Genomic DNA, 26,940 nt, shown 5'->3' on the forward strand with positions numbered 1-26,940 from the left:
TCCCACTTTGACCCATTTAGAGTGCTCCAATCGAGTCCAAATGTATGACCGACCCCCACTAACTTTGGACGGCCAATCCACCCATGCCAGTGGCACACCCCCTGGAACTCCCTTGGGGGTTCCCCATACAATCATTTCAAAATATCACCATTTTTGGCCTTTACATGAGGAAAGAAACTAAAAAGTTCGACCCAAATTGGGGGGGCATCAGAATTCGTTTTAGAGGTATGGTTCCTTCGGCAAAGTTTCTTATTTTGATCCCTAGAATATGATTTTCACAGAGCAATGGGCGATTTTTTTGCCTCACCAAAAATCGACCCGGCTTAGTCCATATACTTATTTTTCTTAGAATCTTTCTTTCAAAACAATTTACTCGTAATTGATTGGTTTCATGGGATTTCAGCAACCAGACTTCGCAACCGTATGTGAGTGTAGGCCTCATGACAGCCAGCCAGCATTAGCTTATGGAATTCATCAAATATAATATCAGGCATGACGAATAAGGATACATTAAATGGTTTATACTTTATTTTGTGTATGGTTATATGTATGTATGTATGTACGCATGTATATGTATAAGAGTTTGTATAAATTTTGTAAAAGCTTATTAGGTAAAATCACAACAATACATGTAAATATCTAACGATTCGATTAACAGAAATACATACAAATGTACGTATGCATACACATACAAACACGTATGCATTTGTAAAAGGGTATATTTGTTCTACTTTTCAGTCGTGTTGGAAATTATTCACGTGCGGCTGCATTAAAATTCAATTTTCTTTCGCACAATTTCTTTATGTGCACCTGATTTGTGAGTTCGGCTTGCCGGAGTATGCGACGAATATCACCGATGCGCTCATATTTATTCGCCAAAAGGTATGCCGATTTCAATTGGCCAATAAAGATGTGACAAGATATGCGCAATTCAACGCTATGGATCTTCTTGGCGAGATTATCGAGCGCAGCTTTCACCTCTGGCGCGTTGCTATTACACGCCGAATTAATAGCGGCGGATAGGATTTCGTCAATATCGCGAGTTTGGATGCCATTGTTGCTCGTTATGCAGCTTATCAACTTCTCGACTTCGCCAATACGCTGATTGCAGGCAAGAAACTTGGCAGCTGCTGCAAATACTTTCATCCCAGGCAATTTGTAATGATTAATGATCCTGCGGAATTGAAATCATATAGTTAAAATCTGCATGATAATGCATCCGTGAGAATATCGCTCACCTGTAGGTCAAACCAAAACCCTCGTCGATATTTTTGCCGCATAGCAGAATTAAAATGCTAATTTCTATGCGCTCTTGCAGACCATCGAATAGTGTGGGCAGCTTTAACTTGATGCTGTGGTCAAGGCGTATCTGTAATAAGTGAAAATAATGGGTTAGGGAATAAATTCGTAGCATTTTTATATTTTTTTTTAATTTACAACGATGTGTTTGCTGTTTGGCAAAGGGTAAGCTCATTCGACAGAACTCTTTCTACTCTACAAAACCATGTTAATTGAGTTATTGAATTATTTAATTTTTTCTTCGTTTTGAGACTTAGAAATGGAATACTCAGGAGGCAAAAATCAACATTTTGGACACTTGTTGTTAGTATGTCGGGGTCAATTCTGGATAAGTAGGAGCTTAACCTGCTACAATATCCAGAACGTAATTGTGCCAAGATTACGCGGGTCTCACGCGGAAGTTGAAGCTTTTCATTGCCTGTAGGAGGTTGTTGGACTCCGATTACGGTATTCGGTGGTCGGGAGCTTAGGAAGGTGGTGACGGTCTCCCGATGAATATCGTTTATTGTGTGTCTAAACACTGTCTGGTCCAGTAAATGTCTGTTAGTTTTGTCCTGGATCTACGCTGACGAGAATGAAGAGGTGTCTCCTGACGTGCCTGGCAGGCGGCTCTGGCTCAAGCAGGTGTCTCCAAGGGTGAAAGCTGCGGAAGCACCCCAGCAGGAACTGCTTGCTGAGCAGTTTATTGTGCTAGGTTACACGGAGCATCTGTGCAGCGTTGTGACGGTGTTGAAGAGGTGACATAAGGAGGCAAACCGTCGCTGTCGGAATAGCTCTGTTTTGGCAAATCTGGAGCTTCATCCACTACGTGTCATTAGTTCCAGGCGACCAGACAGGCGCAGCATAGTTTAGAACCGGACGGCCAATTGCCTTAAACGTCGATAGCAACAATTCTTAGTCTTTGTCCCAAGCACTGCCGGCAAGCGATTTGAGGACCTTGTTGCGATTTTGGACTTTAGTGGCAATTGCGGTTGTGTGCGCAGAGAAGGAGAGCAAACTGAAAGGTTACACCCAAAATTTTGGGATTGTTAACAGGCCTCGGTAGTCTAGCGTAAGTGCACTAGCCTGCCATCCCGGAAGTTGTGGGTTCGAGTCCCGCGTAAAGCACGGTCCTCGCACTTTTCCAAACTTACCAACCAACCTACTTTCCTAGTTTCTAAAAAAAAAAAATTATTATTTCATTCCTCAACCCCAACAACCTTATCCCTCCAATCTTTTGGGTGTTCGGCCGAGCTCCTCCTCCTATTTATGGTGTACGTCTTGATTTATTGTTCCACAAATGGAGGGGCCTACAGTTTCAAGCCGACTCCGAACAGCAGATATTTTTTGAGGAGCTTTTTCATGGCAAAAATACACTTGGAGGTTTGCCATTGCCTGCTGAGGGGCGGCCGCTATTAGAAAATTTGTTTTGTTTATTTTGGTGTTTCACCGAGATTCGAACCAACGTTCTCTTTGTGAATTCCGAATGGTAGTCACCCACCAACCCATTCGGCTACGGCGGCCGCCCTTCCAATCCTTACTCCCACACAAATGTCAGGGCATTACTTACATTGTGGCTGCTAAAACAAGCAAAAAACAAAGATAAAAGACACAGTTACACATTGCATCAGCAACGCCATCAAGAGAAAGCGGGCAATCGCGGTAATAGCGCAGACACACCAAATTTAGCGAAGTCCTCAACCATCTGTGCGATCCTTCTGCCAGAAAAATGTGACACACAGATGACGCTTCAAGCAGTAAGAAGGCGTTGTTCCAACGACAGGTGGGCATTCCCTTTACTTAGGACTGGTAGCGGCAGGCTAATCACCTACCCTGTCAGAAAGCCAAATAGATTAACGAAACCAACGCAAGACTGAGTCTTGTCTAGGTCCTATGCTCCCAAGTGGAGTGAACAAGGAAAAAAAGAAACAGTCGGAATTTGTGTGTCATCGACTTTTATCTTGAGTTGCAGTTTAACCTCCTTTGTCCAGTTGGTAAAGAAGGTCGCCGTGGAAAATTGTGGGGGAAAGTTAGAGATTCCTCGCAGTGAAAAAGCAAGAAAGATCGGTGAGGTAGACGTTCACTTTGGCGCACAGGCCATCAATGTCATTGCCCGACGCCATTATCGTGCAGTCGTCAGAGTATGAGACCCGGGAGACTCCCTCTAGTGGTTGGGGGATAAATAGAAGTTGAACAGCAAGGGTGAAGGGTGATCTTCCTCTGTTTGGATGTTTTTTGGGCTCGAAAAATCACTAACGAGTGACGACCGCTCTGATAGTTGGCGGACCACCTCTTCAACCATGGCGAGAGTGTAGACTGAAAAATATCATCTAGTAGCGTGGAATAACTGACAGTATCGAAAGCCTTCTGCAAGTTCAACGCTACTAGGACAGTCCTCTCGCATGGACGGTTTTGGTTTCAGTAGCGGGATCACTCTCCCTGCTTTCCACTTGTCAGGGATAATGAGAGTGGCCAAGGGCAGATTGAAAACTTTTCTGAGAAATCCTACTCCCAATGGACCCAGGTGCTTCAGCTTCAGTGTATTCTCAAGGCAGCCGGTTCTACGTTACCGGAATGACCCGAGTTCTTCCCGACCAAGAGCTGCCGCCCCAGTAAACTAGACCTGTCTAGTGAACCGTTTATCACAGCTACACGCGGACATAAACAGCGCTTTTTGTACCAAATCGTCAATATGAAGCAAAGAAAGGAGTGGGTGACCAAAGCCGAGAGTCAAGCCGAATCTTCATCCAAAGAAGTTTCAACATTTTAGCAAAATTAGTTAGATATGCTTACCTGCTTCAGTGTTTTCAAAGTGATGGGCTCCTCCGCTGGGTTGGACTCCTTCTCACAATGCGCCAGAAATTTCGCCACTTCCAATTGCATTAAGATCGTATTGATGTGGCTGTTCAGTGCACGCGCATCCATTTCCATCAAAAAGCTCGAGTGCAGAGCGGGTGTATGCGCACCAGACCCCCTACTCGAGCGTCGACTGCCAGCTGAGCTGTTTCTTTTGCGCAGCATAGGCTCCAAATCCACTTTATCCCACTGCGTCACCTCCAGTTGCGACTGCAAATGCTTGTGCGCATTGTGCAAATGCATTGCGTTGGCATGCAATTTCTGGAAGCTATCACAATTTTTCGAGTAGAATCTGACGCAAGTCATGCTGGCGCGCACAGGATCCTGCAACAGTAGCTGCAGTTGGTAGAGTGAGTTGAGTAGATTCTGTGTTTCCAGGTAGTGGCATGTCTGCAGTAGTGTCACCCGCCATATCGACAAACTGGCGTCCAGCTTTTGCATGTGTTCGATCAAAGTGGGCACAGCGCCATTACGCAGCGATATGAGAAATATATTTTGTATGAACAATTCGGTTTCGAGATTTTGTTCAATGTAATATTTTAAAGTAGCGATAAGCTCGTGATGGCGCATGAGGAATTGCAGCACATCCGTGTGCGATCCATAGGTGAGCACATAGTGTAGACATTCTTCGAAGCCACGCGTGTGTTGCAAGTACTGCCGTGATTTGTTGTCCAAATTCGTATGCAGGCCACTGAGATTGCTGTGCACTTCAGTATATTGACCTTTTGTGATCTTTTTCAGATTAGCCAATGTGTTGAGTATGCCCAGTGCGGGCTCATGCAGGCGTATGGGGCAGGGGTCTTTGCGACGCGATAGCAGTGATGCCAGTGAAGTATTCGAGTTGCGTATGAGCGATGCGCGCTTCAGCGTTTCTGGTTGCGGCTTGAGACATGGCGTGTTCTCGATAGTTTTCACTATTTCCTGCAGTAGTGGCGGGCCGCGTTGTGGTCTTTTGATTGCTTGAATGTCAACATCGTTGTACCACTCGAAGGGACTCTCATTGTTTTCGGCATCAGTGGATGTGGACATGATGTATTTGCAGATTTTTGCGTTTATATATTCGCTACTCAATTTCGTCATGCAATGGGAGAATTTCTCGCGTGCTGAAATATGGTATGAATTATGACAAAATTAGTTTTCGTACACATGGGTTGAAAAATCCTGGGCTTAAGCATTACTTTTATTGCATTCACCTCTTTTTCACTTCGTACTAACCTTAAAACGAGAGCTATCAAAATTTCATGATATTCTATTCATTACTTCGTGAGTTATTGAGCTAAGAGTGACGCTACTTTTGTTGTCTTCAAAACAAAGGCACAAAAAGAATTTCGTGAATTCCTTGATGGGAACAGAGTAAAAATACCCTTCACGCAAAACAATCGGTTGAAAAATGTTATGCGGACTCCACTCTATCATAAACAACAATAAAACGATGGTTTGCTGACTTCATACGTGGTCGTAGGGACACCGATGATGCAATGAGACACAACGCAGTGGACGTCCTAATGAGGCGGTAACATCAGAAAACATCAAAAAAATCCACAAATTCGTTTGGAATGATGAAAAAGTGAAATTGCGTGAGTCAGCTTGCATCGTAAAGATATCAAAAGAAGTGTTAGGTTTACATTGCATGAGCATTTGACTATGTGAAAGCTCTGTTCAAAGTTCACTTACTGATGACTAAATCAAGAACGTGTTGATGATTTTGAGCAGTGTTTGGCCGTGTTTAAACGTAATAAACCGGAAATTTTGCATCGATATGTGACAATGGATCCATCACTTTACTGCAGAATCAAAATGATCGTCGTCGGAGTGGACAACAACTGGTGAACCTCGTCCAAAGCGCCCGAAAGCACAACAATAGGCGGGAAAGGTTATGACCTTGGTATTTTAAGATGTGCGTGGTGTAATACTCATCGACTATCTTGAGAAGGGAAACACCATCAACACTGAATATAATATAGCCTCATCGGAGCATTGGATGGTCGAAATTGCAAGAAACGTCCGCATATGGCAAGCAAAAAAATTTTTTTTTATCAAGACAACGCATCGTGTCGCAAGTCAATCAAAAGAATGGAACTTTGATTATGTATTCGCCAGTTTTGACCCTCAGCGACTACTGGCTGTTGCAGACCTAAAAAAACAGCTAGCCGGTAAGAAATTTCGCTCTTATGAAGAGGTTATCGCTGAAACCGAGGTCTATTTTGGGACAAACCTTGTCCGTGGAACCAAGTCCTGGCAGTGGAAGATTTTAAAAAGATTTGTGTTGCAGTCACAAGTCAAAGAAGTGATGGCATTATTGCGAAAAAAAATTGTCTCTCACTTCGAGATGCGGCAACACAGGCCGTTATGTCGAAGGGTTACATCCCACAAATGCAGGTTTACGTAAAAAATGTTTGTTTTGCCAAGCGTGGTATGAAAAGCAAAACATTCATTACCTCGGGCACTAAAAATCAAGAAATTTATATGAAGGAATGTTTACAAAAACGTTTGCTGCTATTCGTAAAACAACATACAGACTCAGTTCTGCTCTGATCCGATTAAGCATCGTGTCATTATAGTCCTGTTGCCATGAACTGGTATGAAAACCACGGGGCTAAATCTTGCTCAAACGGACCACAACTCACCAAACTGTCCACAGTTGTAACCTATTAAAAAATATTGAGGAATTGTTAAAAGAAAATTGCTAAAACTGAAAAAAGGAAATTTAAAATGAGTAGCAAATCAAAATGAATTGGCTGAGAGCGGCAGATACCGTAACAAAAACTGAGTTTCATCTGTTTAAATGCGTCTTTCTTCTTCAAGATATAAAAGCGGAGTAAGTAACGTTTATTCAATATTGTGCATATATAGGTAAATAAGAAAAGCTTAACAAAAAGGAATTTATAATAACTAGAATACACGTTGACTATTTAAGAGTTGCCATCTCAACACTCCTCCTCAACGTGGATACTGTTTTACAAAAATTATTCAAAATTCATTAATTTCATGAAATTATAATGTTTGTTCTTGGCTAAATTCTTCGTTAAAATATCAGCCAGCATTTCGTCTGTAGGACAATATCTCAGCTCAACTTCCTTCCTCTGTACGGCTTCGCGAATGTGATGGAATTTGATGTCAATATGTTTGCTACGTTTATGATAAACAGGATTTTGCGCCAATTTCATAGCGCCTTGGTTATCGATATACAGCTCTACAGGCTCGTTTTGACCAATTCCAAGTTCAACCAACAATCGCCTCATATATATAGCCTCTTTTGTTGCATCTGATGCAGCCATATATTCTGCCTCTGTGCTGCTGAGTGCAACCGTATGTTGCTTTCTCGACTCCCAAGATATTGGACAATCGCCGTAGAAAAACATGAATCCAGTATACGACTTCCGGTCCAACACGTCACCTCCCCAGTCAGCATCCACAAACCCTTTTATGGACTGTTCGCCTGCACGGAATTTCATTCTCATTTCTACAGTGCCAGCCAAATACTTAAGAATATGTTTCAGTTTGCAAAAATGCTCTACATGAGGGTTACAATTACGCTGCGCCATTTTTGACACTGAATGCAGTATATCAGGACGCGTTGTAATGGCCAGATACATAAGAGCACCAATAAGGGACTGATAATCCGTTTGATTTGCCTTCTCGCAATCATCTGCACAATCGACTTGATATCCCTTCTCTAATGGAACCGATACAGCTTTGCAATTTTTCATACCATACTGTGACAACATTTCACGTATGTACTGTGCTTGACAAATAGTCATCTCGCCTGTTTCTCCATCGCGACTAAACTCAATTCCCAAAAAGTGTTGTAACATACCTTTATCGCTTACCTCGAATAGTTCTGCCAGTTGTAGTTTTATTTTAATCACCACTGCCTTGTCTCTGCACCCTATGATCAGGTCATCAACATACACCAGCACCAACGTAAGCTGCTCGTTGAAATTTGCCTTGTATAAGCAGGGCTCATTTTCGCATGCAGTAAAACCAATGCGCGTTAACACACCATCAAGCTTGCTATTCCACTCTTTGCCACTTTGCTTTAACCCATATATGGCCTTATGGAGTTTCAAAACTTTCTGCGACGACTCGCCCTCGACGAAATGTTGCGGTTGCTGCATGTAGATCGTGTCTTGAAGCTCACTGTTTAAATATGCTGAATTCACATCTATTTGATGAAGATGCATTTCATGTTGCACTGCTAATGCCAACATAAGTCGAATAGTAGAATATCTTGCAACCGGTGAGAATACTTCTTTGTAATCAATTCCATAACGCTGATTACAACCCTTCGCCACAAGACGTGCTTTGTAGCGCACAATTTTGCTGTGTTCGTCTTTCTTTAATGCAAACACCCATTTACATGGAATGGCTGTGCCATCAGCTGGCAAATCTGTCACTGACCAGGTATTGTTTTTCTTAAGCGCGAAATATTCGTCTTCCATTGCTTTTTTCCATTTTCTACTATTTTTAGAAGTTAGCGCTTCTTCAATGGTTTGCGGTACCCCTTCTCCTACCATGCTGTATAATTCATTGAATTGATCTTTCGGTCTGCTTACCTTGCACGTGCGCGGAAGTTTGGGTCTGCCTTGTCCGATTTTCACTTCTCTCTCTGCTTGCTCTTCGCTCATCTGATGCGCGCTTGAATCGCTATCGATGTCACTGTTTGGTGTATCATAAGCATCTTCATGCTTACTTTGCTGCAAAATGTCTATCTCTTTCTCCCAATTCAGTAGCACTAAATCTACCCCTTCTTCAGGGTTGTCGCCATCAAAATATTTATTAAAAGCAGTTTCGTCAAACAAAACGTCTCGGTGCTCAATAACTTTATGACTCTTTTCATCATATAAGCGATAAGCTTTTGCTGTTGTTGAGTAACCAACCATAATGTACTGCCTACCTTTGGCCTCGAATTTGGACTTCTTATGCGACTTGTCTAATGCAACTGCAATAGAACCAAACGTGCGAAAGTGCTTTACAGTGGGCTTTTTGTTCCACCACACTTCGTACGGAGTTTTGTCTCCCAGCTTATTTGATGTGCATCTATTCCTGATATATGCTGCCGTATTTATAGCTTCAGCCCACAAACATTGAATAACACCAGCATGCACCATCATCGATCGCGCCATCTCGACCAGTGTGCGATTCGCGCGTTCCGCCACTCCATTTTGCTGCGGAGTATATGCCACTGTCAACTGCCTTGTTATACCGTATGTTTGAAGATATGCGTCGAATTCTGCATTGACGTACTCGCGACCGTTGTCAGACCTGATCGCCTTGATTTTATGTCCCGTTTGAAGTTCCACTTGTGCTTTAAATATCTTGAAATATTTAAAAACTTCATTCTTTGCTTTCATGAAGTACACGAAAATACGTCGTGATAAGTCATCAATAAAGGTAACGAAATATTTTGAGCCACCTACTGAATTAGTTCGGAAGGGTCCACACACATCTGAGTGTACAAGTTGTAGCAAATCCTTTGTTTTTGTACTAGACTCATCAGGAAACGGTAGTACATGAATTTTGCTTAGCATGCAAGTTCTGCAATTTCCTGTATCGCCACGACTGTTTACTTGCATATCGCGCACTATATTTCGACGGCTTAGCTCCCGCAGACTTTTGAAGTTTAGGTGTCCCATTCGGTTATGCCATGCTATGTCACTATTGCATGCTGCAAATGCTTTTTCTGCGCTATTTCTTAACACAAAAAGGCTATCTTTTCTATCGGCTTGTAAAAGTACTTCGCCTGATCTGTCGTTTATTGTGGCTTTGCTCGAGTCGAATATCACTGTATACCCTTTCTCTACAGCTTTGCTTACAGAAATAAAATTTGCTTGTAGTTCTGGTGAATACAACACATCTTTCATTTCGATTCCACGACGAATCACAATATCTCCTTTGCCTATTGCTTTTATATAGTTGTCTCCAGCAAGTGCAATCTGCTCGTCGTGTTTATCCAAACGCGTGAACATGCGGCGGTCGTTACACATATGTGATGTCGCGCCACTGTCGATATACCATGCTGTCTCTTTCCAACTTTTGACTTCAGCAGCACTCAGCATCGCTAGTCCTTTGTTCTTATTGTTCTGTTTCTTCTCACACTGATTTGCATAATGCCCCTTCTCACCACAAACGAAGCAATTTCCTTTGAATTCTTTTCGCTCCTTTTTGAAGTTGTTGCCGAACTTTTTCTTTTTCACGCTTTTCGCTGTAAACGCATGCTCACCTGTTGCTACTTCGCTCTCGTTGTTCTCATTTCTCCTTTTTCCTTCTTCCAGAACTTTCTGCTTCAAAATGGTGAAATTGGGTAGGGAGTCCCTTGTTTCAATAGCCACCACGAAGTTCTCGAATTCTTTGGGCAAACTGGATAAGAGCATAATGGAAAGCAACTCCTCCTGAATTTCTATACCCGTTTCAGCCAGCTTTTCTGAAATTTCTGTGAAATCATTAATATGTTGCACCACATTGCCATCTTGCTCCATGGTCAAATTCAGCAGTCTCTTGTAAAGCGAAACCTTTTGCAACGGCCCTTTCGGATGATGCACCTCCTGCAGTTTCACCCACGCATCTCTAGAAGATTTGCACTTCTTTACATGTGCCAATTGCGGCGACTTGACACATAAAAAGATTGTTGCTAGCGCTTTTTCATCGTCGGCTTCAAACTTCAATTTGTCCTCTGCATTCTCATGGGTCAACTTCCCAGACACCATCTTCCAGTAGCCTCCATGGATGAGCACACTCCTCATCTGCACTTCCCAGGAATCATAGTTTCTGTCATCTAATTTGTCGATTTGAAGACTAGGTACACTCATCTTGAGTCCTTACCTCACAAAAATTTTTTTTCTTCAAAAGCGCAAAATCGAAAGGCCCTGGGCCCATAACCTGTTTAAATGCGTCTTTCTTCTTCAAGATATAAAAGCGGAGTAAGTAACGTTTATTCAATATTGTGCATATATAGGTAAATAAGAAAAGCTTAACAAAAAGGAATTTATAATAACTAGAATACACGTTGACTATTTAAGAGTTGCCATCTCAACATCATCGCCTAATGAGAGAAGTGAAATCTAAGATGCGCCATTTTATTTAAAACAAAGAGAAGTGATATGAGTTTTTTGTTTAATTAATTTAATTTTTAAAATTTTTCGTGTCCATTCTTTATGCTATTTAAGCGAAAGAATCACGCTGATAAAAAAGAGAAAATCGATGACGTTGCTGGTGATTTTTTTAAATAAAATTTTTTTTTCTAATTTTCTTTTTTAATTTTTTTTTTACTTTTATTTATTATTTTTTTTAATACATTTTTTTCATAATTTTTTGTTTTTTTTTTTAATTAATTTTTTTATAAATTTTTCTTTAATTATTTTACCAAATTAATTTTTCTTTTATTATTTTTTAATTAATTTTTCTTTAATTATTTTTTTTTTAATTAGGTTTTCTTTAATTATTTTTTTAATAATTTTTTTCTTAATGAAGTTTTTTTATTATTTTTTAATTAAATTTTTTGTTATTCACTTTTTTTCTTAATTTTATTTTTTAATTAATTTTCGTTTTATTTATTTTTTGAATTAATTTTTGTTTTATTTATTTTTTTTAATTAATTTTTGTTTTATTTATTTTTTTTTAATTCATTTTTGTTTTATTTATTTTTCTAATTAATTTTTGTTTTATTTATTTTTTTAATTAATTTTAAATAAATAAATAATTTTTTTAATTAATTTTTTGGTTTTAATTTATTTTTTTAATTAATTTATTTGAACTGCCTTTTTTTAATTTTTGTTTCATATGTTTGGTTTAATTTTTTTCTTTTTTATCAAGTTTTTTTAATTAATTCTTTTCTTTTAAGTTTTTTTTTTTTAAATAATATTTTTTTTATTTCATTTTAATTTAATTTAATTTTTTTCCACAAGAAACCCATTTTCATATAGAATAAAGTGCAAAAAACCATCAGAAAAACAAAGTATTAAGAAATCAAAATATTAAAAATTAGTGTTTACATCCCTTGCTGGTTGTTTGGCTGAGTTTCTCATTCAATTTTTGTGGCGCGTCTTGATGTTTTTCGCAATGATGTTAATAATTAATTAATTTGAAAAATTTTGGTTAAAATTTCACAACAAGCCTGTCTTCGCAGCTCTTCGGAAGCTTCATTGTGAAGATGTTCTGACTGTATAAATTTATGAGAAATTCTGTAGGAGCGGTCTTACGCAGATATAAATTTCGGTCGTTTTGGTAGCGTAGAGAACCAAAAGTTATTTTGAAACACTTTCGTCATGGTTTCAAAATTAAATTTTGATTAAACTCTTCAACACAGAATTAATCCTTGCAAGAACCAATTTTAACCTAAAATAACCCCAACCTTCTCTCCATGGGCCGCCTCGACCTCTCACAGGATTGCCAAAATATTGCTACGAACTTGCAAAAGGACTCCAACAACACTGGTAACACTACGGACCGTTGTAGTCTATATGAGATGTATTCAGATCAGCCAGATATACCTAACCTCAAATTTCTAAACTCTTTACAAACACTCTAGTTTTGTATAAAATACCTTTTTTAAAACCTTATATAAAAGACTTTTAAAACCCGTTTTTAGTTCCAATAGAAACTGCAAAAATTTGAACAAGAAATTTCTAGAAAATAAAAAAAAATTAAAATCTTCAACTGATCCAATCTACAACATTCATTCAGTTTTTTTTTTTGCTGCTTTTGAAAAAAATTTTAGTTTTGCTAAAATCTTAGTTATTTTCATTTCTAAATTTACTTGATTACCTGTATCAAAACAACCTGCCCGCAGACAAGATAACCCGTGTGCGGCCATAACTCCGGCTGTGGGAAATCCACACTTGAGATGCACTTCAAATGCCAAATCCCATTTTTCGGCTTGCACCAGCGAATCGCCCAGTTTGCGCAGGCTGTGATTGTTCAGAGGACCCGCTGGTATTAGCGCCTCGCAGCCATTTTGCACCACTGACATAATAATCGCCGCATGCTCGCGTATAGTTTCAATTTCAGGTGGACCACCACGCACCTATCAAATACAAAAACATTTTTTATGTAAATTCAGATACAAAATTCTGCAAGCAAATTTTACCTTAGCAGCCAATGCAAGACAGCTCATCATCTTAGCCACCAATTCGTAGTCGACTTCCGGATTTGGCACGAATAGTTTTTCCAATTTGTGGCAGTGATACAACAGCAAGTCGACACATTTCTGTTGACTCTGATGAAAAGCGAGTATGGAGAGACATAACGCCACACTGGGCGCATGCTCGTAGCAGAACTCCTCACGCAACAGCTTGTCGTGCGTAATGTTGCCGCACAGCTGCCACTTATAAACGTCGATTTCATGCACACGTGCACCATTGCCAACGGCAGTCGTAACGCCATCGCGTTTCACTTCGGCTTCCGCACGCTTGCGTTGCGCCTCTTCTGTTTTGCTAAAGCAGTCGTTGCAAACACGCACCTCCACATCATCGTACAGAGCGGGTATGCGCATGCGATGCGTCGAGCAGGCAAAGCAAACCACCCGTCCGCAACGACGACAATGATGGCGACGCATCAGCATGGTGAATGCGGCACGATGGCAGCACATGCAGTGCGTGGCATCATCGTCGCGCACCCAATCGTCACGCGTCGGTGCCGTTGGCGGCATTTGAAATGCGCCGCACAACGAGTCCAACGACTGTTGCATGTCTGTGGTCTGCGAGATGCGTTCCGACGAAGAGGCGATGTCGGAGACGTGATAGTCCAGCGCCTTGGTGCCGTAGATACGGAGCAGCAAATCGATGCACTCATGCGTGATGACATGATTCTTCTGATACAAATTGAAATTGAGCAAAATAAATGCAGACTTTGTCGTATGGCCAGTGTCGGTGCCCAGTTGGAACTTCACTTTCAGCGGCGACTTCGGACTGCGCGTGTGTATGTCGTAAATGTGGCCGCGTTTGTCAAAACAAAAGGAACACACCTGCGCGTCAACGGCGTCCACGTGCGACAGCGCACTACGCACAGCCGCTAACACTTTGGTCAGCGTCTCAAACTTTGTGTTCATCACCAACTGCTCAATTATCAGCAATGGGTATTTGAAAAGTTTCCAGAACGGAGCAAGTTCGTTGGGCGTTAGCTGTTCAAAAATGACGAGAGAAATTTTATAATTTCGATAGCTTTGACATTCGTGCGGATTGTGGCGTGACAGATAGTCAACGGCGTAACTCATTAGATATACCGAACGAAACTTGTCTTTGTGTTTGTCCAGAAACTCGACCACATCTGCAACGGGGAATGTTTCGAGGATCTGCAGTAAGTATTTGTTCACTTCGCCCTCACTATCGCCAACGCCGAAAGCGGAAGTGCCGCTGTCGCCTATATCGTCATGGAACTCGAGCAGCGCGTACAGCAGCACATCCAAAAAACGTTGCTTTTGCGCAGCAAAGTGCGCGGTCAACTTCACCACGCGACACCAATTGTAGCACAACTTGTACAAATGCAACTGCAACAATTTCTCAAATATCGCCGTTGGCGTTTTCAAGCCGAAGTCGTAGGCGCGCGGCCACGTCTCGAACTGCAGCACCTCGGAGACTTTCGCGTAAATAGTAATGTCAGCTAAGGTTTCCTCGAGCTGGTGGCGCAACGCCACTGATATGCTTGTTGCCGCATGCTTATGTTGCAGCGTATTTTCAATTAACTCCTTGGCCAGGCGTGTTGTGGCAATTTTCGTAAAATTGTCGCGAATTAACTTAGCGCGCACACCTACGTCATGTATGCGCCCAGCCAAACAAATGTTGCGCGCATCCTCTTCGATTAGTTGTACTAGCAGCTGATCAGTGCGCGCTTGCTGCAATGCTTTTGGTTGATGGCCCAGTTCCAATGTTAGCAGCTCCAACTGTGTCAATTTCGATGTGACATTACCTACCAGATCTCTGGGATCGTAGTCGGAGCGCAAGGCTGCCACAAATTTATTGCCATCAAATAACTGCGCTAAGCACTCAATCTCCTCCAGTTCCAGCAAACTCTCCAAGTACTGCGTACTTAAGTTATTTGCCGACAAGGACACGTCAGCCGCGTTGATGACGCCCTGCAGCAGACGTGCCAGTAACGAATTTTGATTTGCCACATAGTTAAGTATGTTCTCGGCTTTTTGGTCGGAGATCTTGCGCCACACACCCTTCCAGCCGCCAACGCCACCGCATTTGCCGGCGATTTCGGGACAGACATTCAGCGCTATGACATGCACCAAATTCAAATTGAGCGCCGACACATTCGCCTCGATCTCCAGTGGCGTCATATCGCATTCGAATATCAATTCGCCAATGACGTCACAGATGTTGATCTTCAGCAGTGCGCTCGTATGATACTCTATATTGCGATCGCGCAAGTGGACTAGGTACGCAAGTTGCTGCACATAGGCGATGAAACGTTGATAGTAATTGCATTTCGCTTGGAGATCATGAAAGAGTGACGCATGCGTGCGCAAATCATCGACATGCCCGATTTCGCTAGCTGCTTTGGGAAAGACGCTGTGAAAGGCGCGCTCGCGCTGCAACTCCACTGCCAATTTGTGTGGTTTCAGCGAGTAGTGGTTGTCGTAAAGCAACTGCGATAGCCGCTGCTCCTTCAAGGATGCCAAACATTCACTGAGATTTTCGAGCAACGTCAAGGCGCCCATATCGCCATATAACTGTGAATTGGTGTTGGAGCTACTGCCGGCTGTGGCAGTGGCAGTGGCCTCCGTTCTAAAGGAACGCGACATGCTTCCACTGGGCACTTGCTGTTGACGCCGTATGACCGTCAACACATTCGAAATGATTTCGCGATTGAAAGGCAAATTGAGCACCAAATCTGTGATGATGATTGCATTCAAGTTGTGAGTCTCGAAATTGCGCAAAAATGAGTACTGTGGATTGTTCATGTGGCGCTGGCAAATTTGTTGTTGTTCCGGTGTGGCTTGTATACTTTGCGTGAGCGCAAATTTGTCAATGACACTGATAATTCGCGATATACTGAAACCTTTGTCTGCCACGTTGCGTATCTGCTCAACGGTGGCTTTCGGCGGATCCGCAACGCCGCTGCACTGCTCTTTCTGCTCATATTTCTCGTAAATAGTTGCGAGTTTATGCTTGATTTGCTGTTGTTGTTCGACGAACAGCAGCTCCCGGTTGAGTGCGGTGTTTTGTAGGTGAAAAGTCTGGAAAGCATATAAAAAAAAATTTACTTTTTCATACAAAATTAAATTTAAAAAAAAGTTGTGTAAAGATTATCTAAATTATTTTTTTCTCGCAGGTTTACATAATTCTGGTGTGGCTTTTGGAGGCAGCTGTCGTCTATGGTTTCTGGCAAAAACCAATCGAATTCAAGTACCATTTTAAGGAAACCTTCTCTATGACGGACAATGGTAGCCCCAGTTAGGTAGATGAGGGGATCCGTAACGACCTTATCAAAAACATAACCGATCTTCACACGCTTAGTATATTAAATATAACTGTTACTTATTATTATTCCTTTTTTATACTTATAAAGCTTTTGTTAACCTTATAAAACAGTAAACAAAACAATACCTGAAATACTTAGTCTTGCCATAAGTTCTGTGACAAATTTTATAATGTACTGCTTTTGTTCGTATGCATTGTCTACTCCAAGGCGAATCTATTAAAGGTGGTGTTGGCAAATCAGCTGATTTGCTTTTTTTCTTCGCCGTGTCCATGTAGCTGTCAGCTCAGAATGAAACAAGGCAAATTCATTCTTTGTTTTCTACTTTGGCAATCAAATCTACAAAACATTGTTGTTGGTCTAGTACTACCACCTTTAATTAATGCGCCTTGGTCTACTCATAAATTATACTCAGTCTCACTTATCCCTGTCAGTGTTATGTAGATCACAACAGCAGGCTAACAGGTAGGGTCCATAGGGAAAAGGGTGTTAAATGAATGGGTTTGATGGAGCATGCGAAAAGGTGGTTGGTGTCGTGCGGGGTACCTTCACATGCTTCTCATATATTGGGTATGTCGGGGTCGATTCTGGATAGTTAGAATTTTAACCTGCTACAGTAACCAGAACGTAAGTGCGCCACGGTTACGCGGGTCTCTCGGGGTAGCTGGAGCTATTCACCTGCTATGGGTGGTGGTTGGGCTCTGATAACGGCATTTGGGTGTCGAGAGCTCAAGAAAGTGGTAAGTGTATCCCGATAAATGTCGTTTATAGTCTGTCTAAACACTGTCCGGTCCAGTAATTGTCGATTTGTTTGGTCCTAGATCACGTTGAGTAGAAGAGTTGTCTCCTGACGTACCTGGGAGGCGGCTCAGGTTTAAGCAGGTGTCTGCATGAATGGGTCCTGCGGTAGCATCCAAGCAGAAACTGTTTGCTGAGCAGTTTGTTGTGCTCCTTCACAGGAAGCATCTGGGCCTCATTGTTTAGGTGTTGTAGTGGGGACATCAGGAGGCATCCCGTCGCAGTGTCTAGAGCTTCGTGCACTGCGTATCACTAGGGGACCAGATAGGTGCAGCGTAATTTAGAATCGTCCGGCCAATTGCTTTAAATGTCGTCAACAATATTCATTTTTCTTTGCCCCAAGTACTACCGGCTAGTGATTTGAGGGCCTTGTTGCGGTTTTGTACTTCAGAAAGCAAACTGTCGAAGGTAACTTCCAAAATTTTGGGGCTGTTAACAGTCGGTAGCAGTGTTTCGTCGACTTTGACATTGAGTTGCAGTTTGACCTCCTTTGCCCAGGTGGTAAAGAGGATCGCCGTGGACTTAGTCAAGGAAAGTTGTAGATACCTCGCAGTGAGGAAGACGGGGGAAAAGTTTACCAGAAGGATGCCTTAAAAGGCGTAGAGAAGCAGTTGAGCAGTACTCCCTTCAATGGAGAGCCTTGAATCCTCCAGCAACATTCCGCTCCAGCCCATAAAGCAAAATCCACCCAGAAGTGGCTAAAAACAATATTCCTGGGTTCATAGCCGCAGCAGATTGGCCGTCTGGAAGGGCGGATGTGAGTCCATTCGACTACAGTTTGTGGTCAGAATTGGAGAACACGACCTGGCGAAGACCTCACAGAAATTTGGAGAGTCTTAAACAATCTTTGGTTCGAGCAGCGACGTCAGTATCTATGGAAACCGCGTGTGCTGCAATGGCTTAATGGCCTAATAGCTGAAAGGCTTATGTAGAAGCTAATGATCATCGTTTCGAATTAAAATCGAAATTTTTTTTAGAAGATTTACATCATTAAATAAAACTAACTTCATTAAAAAAAGTGTTATAATTTCATATCTATAACGGACTTATCTTGTAACAAAACTAATGGCAGAACTAAGTATATTCCTCACAATTTTTTATTTTATTTTGTTTTTTTTTTTTTTGAAGTCCTTCCTGCTTGAGCCTCTCACAATGGTTCTTGAAATTGAACTGGCGATCTTTTCATTGAATTCGATTTTATAAAACTTAATATGCAAAAAGCTTCGAACGAGAGCAACTTAAAATTACACCCAACTGATGGTTAGTGCGAATGCAGCTTTTCCACAAACAAAAAAAACGATTATATGATGAAGAGCTTACTTATCTTATTGCGCGTTGTATAACGTAACGAAGTACATATGTATTTACGTACATATATAAAGCTGCATATGTATTTTGAAGAAATTTTCAACCAGCTATGACGCATAGGAAAAATTTTATTTTTTTTCACTTGAGCTACGCCGTATTAAATTAAAAAAATAAAGCAAATAAAATGCAAAATAACGAGCACGGAATAATTTTTGCATTTCATCATCGCAGTCAGATGAAGAAAATTCCTTTAGCAATTGCAATTTGTGTTCGCAATTGCAAAATTCGTGTTTTTTTTTTACTTTGCGATCAGCTGCTCAAATGCTGCTTGCAAGTTCTTATAAGTAAAAATTTATCCAGTAAAAACTTGCAACTTCCCCTCAAAATGAAATGTCATTTTACTCTCTCACTTTCCCCTACTTTGCAAGTTTTTTGGCTGCGTGACCACCGGTAGACCGTCACCACCTTCATGAACTCCCGTCCTGTGAATGCCGTAATCGGAGTCCAACCACCACCTATTGCAGATGAAGAGCTCCAGATTCCCCGTGAGGCACGCGTAACACTGGCACAATTACGTTCTGGATACTGTAGCAGGTTAAACTCCTACATATCCAGAATTGACCCCGACATACCAAACATATGTCCGGCATGTGAATGTGGTGAAGGCACGACACTAACCACCTTTTCACATGCCCCATCAAGCCCACTCATCTAACACCCCTCTCCCTCTGGACCCCAACGCGTCGAAACATCATATTTCCTGGGCCTACCTTTAGATGAGCCAGACGAAGACGGCCGGTGATATACCCTACACTGACGGGGCTTCGATAACTGTTAAAACAACAACAACAACAACATGGCCAACTTACCTCAATAATGAATTTGACGTCGTTGAAATTGTTCAAAGACAATGCTACTATTGCCAAATCCTCTGGCGAACCCAACATCTGTGGTATAATACTCCGTTCGGTGAAGCAATCAAATTCGCGCCGTGACTTTAGTTCATGCACAGGATTTTGCGCTCCATCTTCGGCAGCGGTGACGCTGCGTGCCATTACATTTCCGCTGCCTTGATTTAGTTCGCTATCTTGCAACATTGGGCGCACTACTCCTGCAGCACCACTTATTGTGGCACGTCGTTTTTTTCGTGCTGCCTTGCGACGCGACAAACTAGCGTGATTACTGCGATCGCGACTGTCATCATCACTGGAAGATTTGTCTACAGCATCGGCATGCACACGCACCAGTTGTAGGAGATCTTCGGGTGCTAAGCCATACTTTTGCTGTATGTTTGCTAATATAGGGGAGTTATCGAACTTCTCTAAAACGGAATACTTCCACAATGCCTCAGATATTACATCAATGATACGCTGAAAGCGAAGCTGCACACGCTCTGATGCATGTTTGTAATCTTCTGAATGTATTTTTTTGGTTATGAAATTTTTCAGAAATCCAAAAATTGCTTGAAGTGAACGACCGTTACAAATGAAACCATGACGTCCGCTGCTAGCTGAAGTGGGCGTTGAACGCATCGACGTTGTATGAGTCTCATCGGTAGCTGCAGCTGTGCTATTAGCGGCGCTTGAGTGTCCAGAGTGACTACGATTCGGCCGAATTGCAGAAAAAAATATATTCGAAGACATGCGCAAATGCTCCCAGCGCAGAAAAATCAACTGGAAAATGTCTTCGATAAGTGCGCATAACATGTCCACGTTGAGTATTTTTCGCAGCATTGCGTTCAATTGCTGAATCTTGCCGTCGTAATATGTATCCAAATTACCGTTAATTGTGATGGGCAGCATTATGTCGCACACAGTGGACAAGGCTGTGTAATAGTTTAATGTTTCCATTTCAAGTTCATAAAGACATTTCGTTTTTGATAAATGTATTTGCCACTTGCGTGTGGCTTCCAATAAGCGACGGGTATCTTCGAAACTGAAAGCGATAGCAAAATAATAGTAAACGAAAGAATTGATTAGTATGTACAGGGTGGGCCATATAGCGTTTGCTTTTTGAACCACCTATGCTTTTGAGAATGGTAACACAAATGACATGTCAAATGTGTTCATAATTTACTTAAAGGTTTGACATTTACGAAATAGGACGATATACGCTTGAACAAAATCGGGAAATATTAAAAACCTATTTCCAAAGTGGTGAGTCTTCTCCTTTCCCTCTGATTTTCACATCGGTGGCTACGTCAATAAGCGAAATTGTCGGATTTGGGGTTCAGAAAATCCACACGTTACTGTAGAGAAGCAAATGCATCCACAACGAGTCACTGTTTGGTGCGGTTTTTGGTCTGGCGGCATCATCGGGCCATTTTTTTCGAAAATGAGCGAGGAGCCGCGGTTACAGTAAATGGCGAGCGTTACCGTGACATGCTCAACGAGGTGTTTCCAAAAATTGAAGAGGATGACATGGACGACATTTGGTTTCAACAGGACGGTGCAACTTGTCACACTGCCAAAGTTACACTCGAACTTTTGGCTACCGTTTTTGAATTCCGATATCAATTGGCCGCCTCGGAGCTGTGATTTAAGCCCGTTGGACTATTTTTTATGGGGAGCCGTTAAGGACAAATGCTATGCGAACCATCCAGAGACGATTGATGCTTTAAAACATCGAAGTTGCCATTCATGAAATTGGAGTCCAAACAATCGGAAATGTGCTTAAAAATTGGATTGATCGAGTGGCCTACTGTAAAGCTAGTTGTTGTTGTTGTAGCAGCATAAACATTCTCCCCACCTACATACGGGGAATGCTGCTGGAGTGACAGTCCTTGGCCGGATATAAATCCGATTCGTTTCGGTAACGTAGAACCGACTGTCGTGGAAACGACTGTAAAGCCAGTCGTGGCAGTCATTTGAACGATATTATTTTTCATTCATAAATGACAATGTTCAATCTTCAAAAAAAAAAAAAAAAAAATTTGAAAAAATATTGATTAGTTTTTTTTTTATAGCCGATTCGAAAAGCAAATTTTTACATGGCCCACCCTATATATGACAGCAAGTTTACCTCACATCGATGTCGTAGTCGTACAGCAGATTTAGAGCGTAACGCGTATTTAGTATTGTATCTAATGGAATACATTTATATGCTTCCGAGAATCTTTTCAAGAAATCCATAATAATTGCAATGCGCTGAAAATCGGCATAGAAAAATTTATGCATTTCCTTCAAATGCGCCGGAGTATCATCAACACAATATTCTGTCAACCATTTGTTTATGTTACCCACTTCGGCCAATGTTTGTGTGGTATTGGATAGCTCATTGGCAATTTTCAATATCAGCAAATTATTGCGCAGCCCCTTATCGGCGACACTATGCGCATTCTTCAAGTGTATCGCTACCAACGGTGCAAAATGCTGCTTATAGCGCAAAGCCTGATGTAATACGAATTCTTTATTTGGTACGCCTGTTGTGCAATTCTGCCACTGCTCCTGTGACTGTTCAAGTACTTCCACTAAGAGGTTGGAGTCCTGTCGTGCCAGCAATGCTAAGTAAGCATCATCAGTCTGCGCCATCTCCGAAATTAATTGTTTTATTAACCGTAAGCGTAATGACGTCACATCCAGTATATTTAGCGGAAAGTTCACAATGAAATTAATGAACTGCGACCTACATTTGCTATCATTTTGCGTCAATAATAGCTGCAACACTTCAGCGATTACACGCCGAATATGAAGTTTGGATTTCTCGCGGTTCAAATTCAATATCTGTAATGTTGGGTATGTGCGGCGCTTTAGCAGTTGCGTTATGCTTTCGAAATTTGCTGGTCCGCTAGAGTCGATGTCGGCGCCTAAGGCCTGCAGCCAACTCTGCAAAAGAGATCAAAGTACATATGCATACATATGTATGTAAGTACTCAATGTACCCAAGTGCCACCGTGCAATTACAAACCTTTAGCAAGCTACATTCCGACGGGGGCAGTAGCTCCAAGTATTCCTGCATATTTGACTCTCGAGCATGTATGTGCTCCATTATCTCCGACATCTTCACCAAATTAATCGTAAATAATCACTTATTTTGTTGCATTGAATACCAACTGCATTACTTCAGTTAATGGCAGATTTTCACTTAATAGATTTCATTACTATGCACATTTTCCTTTTTCTTATATTTTATTTTTCACAAACATTTGCTCAGTAGTTACGAAACTAATTGCTATTTCAGTGAAATTTTTAATCTTTTCAAAATATATATGTATGTAATTTTCTTTGTTTAATTTCCATATGTGATATCAGCTGCTTTTGTTTTGATGCCAGGAATGATAGAAGATGCATTCTCTATGTCGTGTTTTGACACCACACCGAACAGCAGCATGGAGTTGCCAGACAGTGAACTTTATAAGTCACATTCAATTGCCAGAATTCCGCGAAATTTGTGCGTAGGTATACTAAGCGACCGTGCAACCCCAGTAGAAAAAAGAAGGAGTGAAAAGCGATTACAGAAGCTCTTCTTTGGAATCGGGAGGGCCTTACCATCTCCATGATTTCCTTAATTATTTTTTATATGAAATGAGCCAAAACGCAAGGCATTGCATTTTCGCTTGCGACGGAACATCTTATAGAAGGTGTTATTGCAAGTCATTATGCCACCGCTTGTACGAGAATGCTTTTGAGAAGGAGCTGTCTTCAAGCGCTTCACAAACGCCTTGCTCGCTTACTTTGTAAGGGCTGCAGGAAGCCGTCTTTGTCATGTGATGTTATCTTACTTCCAAACAGCAACGATAATTTCAAAAAATTATTTTAATTTTAATAATTATAAGTATTTTAATAGATGATTTATTTATTTATTTATTTTTTATAAATATGAATTTTAAACAAAAACAGAGGTTGTCTGTAAAGTCGGTTTACTGACGATAGTTTAACGCGATAACGTCATAAGAAAATACTGATTGAATGGTTGCATTTTTCAAAAGAAAATTTTAATTTTATTTGTTTGATAGATATTTTGTATGGATATAGAGAATGAGTTAACATTAACATAACATAATATAACATAACATAACATAACACAAAACCAAAACACAAGACAACACAACATAACATAACATAACATAACATAACATAACATAACATAACATAACATAACATAACATAACATAACATAACATAACATAACATAACATAACATAACATAACATAACATAACATAACATAACATAACATAACATAACATAACATAACATAACATAACATAACATAACATAACATAACATAACATAACATAACATAACATAACATAACATAACATAACATAACATAACATAACATAACATAACATAACATAACATAACATAACATAACATAACATAACATAACATAACATAACATAACATAACATAACATAACATAACATAACATAACATAACATAACATAACATAACATAACATAACATAACATAACATAACATAACATAACATAACATAACATAACATAACATAACATAACATAACATAACATAACATAACATAACATAACATAACATAACATAACATAACATAACATAACATAACATAACATAACATAACATAACATAACATAACATAACATAACATAACATAACATAACATAACATAACATAACATAACATAACATAACATAACATAACATAACATAACATAACATAACATAACATAACATAACATAACATAACATAACATAACGTAACATAACATAACATAAAGCATTCACCAACAGCTTCCATTTGATACCCATATTGTACATACACATCCGAAGGTTACCCGGGTCCACGTTTTGACCTATATCTCGAGACCCCAGTCACGGAGCGGCATGAAAATTACCCCGTATTAAAGCACTTATCAACAGCTTTCATTTGATATCCATATTGTACAAACACATTCTAGGGTCCACGTTTTGGTCTCTATCTCGAGACCCTAGTCACGGAGCGGATGGAAATACTCTGAGCTAAAGCATTCACCAACAGCTTCCATTTGATACCCATATTGTACATACACAACCAAAGGTTACCCGGGTCCACGTTTTGGTCTCTATCTCGAGACCCTAGTCACGGAGCGGATGGAAATACTCTGAACTAAAGCATTCACCAACAGCTTCCATTTGATACCCATATTGTACATACACATCCGAAGGTTACCCGGGTCCACGTTTTGACCTATATCTCGAGACCCCAGTCACGGAGCGGCATGAAAATTACCCCGTATTAAAGCACTTATCAACAGCTTTCATTTGATATCCATATTGTACAAACACATTCTAGGGTCCACGTTTTGGTCTCTATCTCGAGACCCTAGTCACGGAGCGGATGGAAATACTCTGAGCTAAAGCATTCACCAACAGCTTCCATTTGATACCCATATTGTACATACACAACCAAAGGTTACCCGGGTCCACGTTTTGACCTATATCTCGAGACCCCAGTCACGGAGCGGCATGAAAAATACTCTGTACTAAAGCATTCACCAACAGCTTCAATTTGATATACATATTGTACAAACACATTCTAGGGTCCACGTTTTGGTCTCTATCTCGAGACCCTAGTCACGGAGCGGCATGAAAAATACTCTGGACTAAAGCATTCAGCACCAGCTTCCATTTGATACCCATATTGTACTTACACATCCGAAGGTTACCCGGGTACACGTTTTGACCTATATCTCAAGCCCTATTTCCAAAATAAAATATAATCCATGTTACTCGTGGATGATGTAGCTTTCGAATGGTGAAAGAATTTTTAAAATCGGTCCAGTAGTTTTTGAGCCTATTAATTACAACCAAACAAACAAACAAACAAAGTTTTCCTCTTTATAATATTAGTATAGATAAATTCACAACATTTGCAGAGAATACAAATAGAAAAAATTTACAAAAAACGGAGAAGGGTAGACCGGTGTAGGTAAACGCAGGACACAAACCATGGCAACAACACGCACTACTCCGAGCGTTTATCACCCGCACAAACGTAGCGCTTCCAGAACCGCAGCAACGGCACAACTTACCGCTAGGCAATACCAATAAATCCGACGCCGTACGCACAAGCACTAGGCAGGAAACAGAAATGAGCGCCAAAAAGTAGGCATAAAAAAACGCCAAAAAAATTCGGACCAAAAACCGCCCCAAACAGTAGGCACCGAGGATATATAACGCCAAAAAGTAGGCACTAAAAATATATTTACTACAAGTTTGCACCAACAAACAAGCGCCAAAAAGTAGGCAGTGTTATTTCTCACTAGAAATTAGCAACCACAAGGAAAAACTCAGGAAAAAGCCTAAGTGTATCTAAGATATATAAAGGTATAGCTCTCTCTCTCCTTTTCCTCTACGTTACATTTTTTTCTCTCTCGCGGAACGAAAATGCCCAAAACGTTGCATGGCCTTGATATTTTACTCTCCATTCTCGCTCGTCCATCGACGCCTAAGAAGTTTCACTTCAAAAATGAATATCAGTGAACATCTCACTTGTTAGTGGTTTATATCAAGTGAGTGCGGTGCAATATTAGGATTTCTAGTGCTTAAATGTTATAAGGTTTTTCTCAAAATATTTGTAAATTACTATCTATTTGTTTAGTTTTAATTTTTTTATCCTCAAAATAAGCAATTCCAACAGCGTTGATGACGTGATTTCGCCTACAATGAAGAAAAGGCGTTTACAAGCATTTCGTCCTCTGAAAACATTATTGATGAAGGATTCCTGTTTCACAGACCCTGAAAACAACAACGATTGTGCGATCAAAGATCTGGGTGCAAATGCTCCGTGGAATATTAGAGGAGGAAATAGAAGCTGTTTAAATTTTCTGCGAAGCCTGGAGGATTTTTATAAATATGTAGGTCCAAGTTTTTATATTGAACAATATTTAGATGATGAGCTTATATATAAATAACTGAATAATTTGAGTGTTGTTATTTTATTATAATTTCTGTGTTTTTAGAACTTTAAAAGGATTCTATACAAAAGCCCCCTCGAAAAAAAAATCCTGGTTGGGCGCTTGGGTAGGATTAGGTTAGTTTTTTATGGCAGTCGGTTTAGAATAGCCAACTCGCTTAGGCCACGTAGGTCCGTTATGATACCACTGAGTAAACCTCAGTATTTATTCATCATATAACCATTTAGACGTTCTTATGAAGTGTTGAAAAGGTTTCATCCCAACCTCATCCCGGATATTTCCGGGAGAGAGTCACAAGAGTACATATAAGGTTGTCAAAAAAGTCTTGCAGTATTTTTATTGAATTTTCAATTGTTCATAAAATTGGTTATAATAATGCGATTTAAGTCAAATATGCGCCGTTTTG

At 40.5% G+C, this 26,940-nt stretch overlaps 1 protein-coding gene across 1 annotated transcript; it reads right to left on the reverse strand.

Moving 5' to 3' along the window:
• Positions 1-517: 517 nt before the first annotated feature.
• LOC129237103 (zinc finger FYVE domain-containing protein 26 homolog) lies at positions 518-22,961 on the reverse strand. The gene is made up of 8 exons (XM_054871532.1): positions 22,567-22,961; positions 21,682-22,484; positions 19,530-20,595; positions 13,220-16,312; positions 12,898-13,156; positions 4,072-5,237; positions 1,239-1,369; positions 518-1,174 (listed from the first exon to the last, which is right to left on the reverse strand). Exons 1-8 carry the CDS (start codon positions 22,657-22,659, stop codon positions 751-753), a joined length of 7,035 nt encoding a protein of 2,344 aa, XP_054727507.1. The 5' UTR covers positions 22,660-22,961; the 3' UTR covers positions 518-750.
• Between the last annotated feature and the right edge of the window lie 3,979 nt (positions 22,962-26,940).

Source organism: Anastrepha obliqua, chromosome 2 (genome assembly GCF_027943255.1).
Source record: "Anastrepha obliqua isolate idAnaObli1 chromosome 2, idAnaObli1_1.0, whole genome shotgun sequence".
NCBI classification, from domain to species: domain Eukaryota; kingdom Metazoa; phylum Arthropoda; class Insecta; order Diptera; family Tephritidae; genus Anastrepha; species Anastrepha obliqua.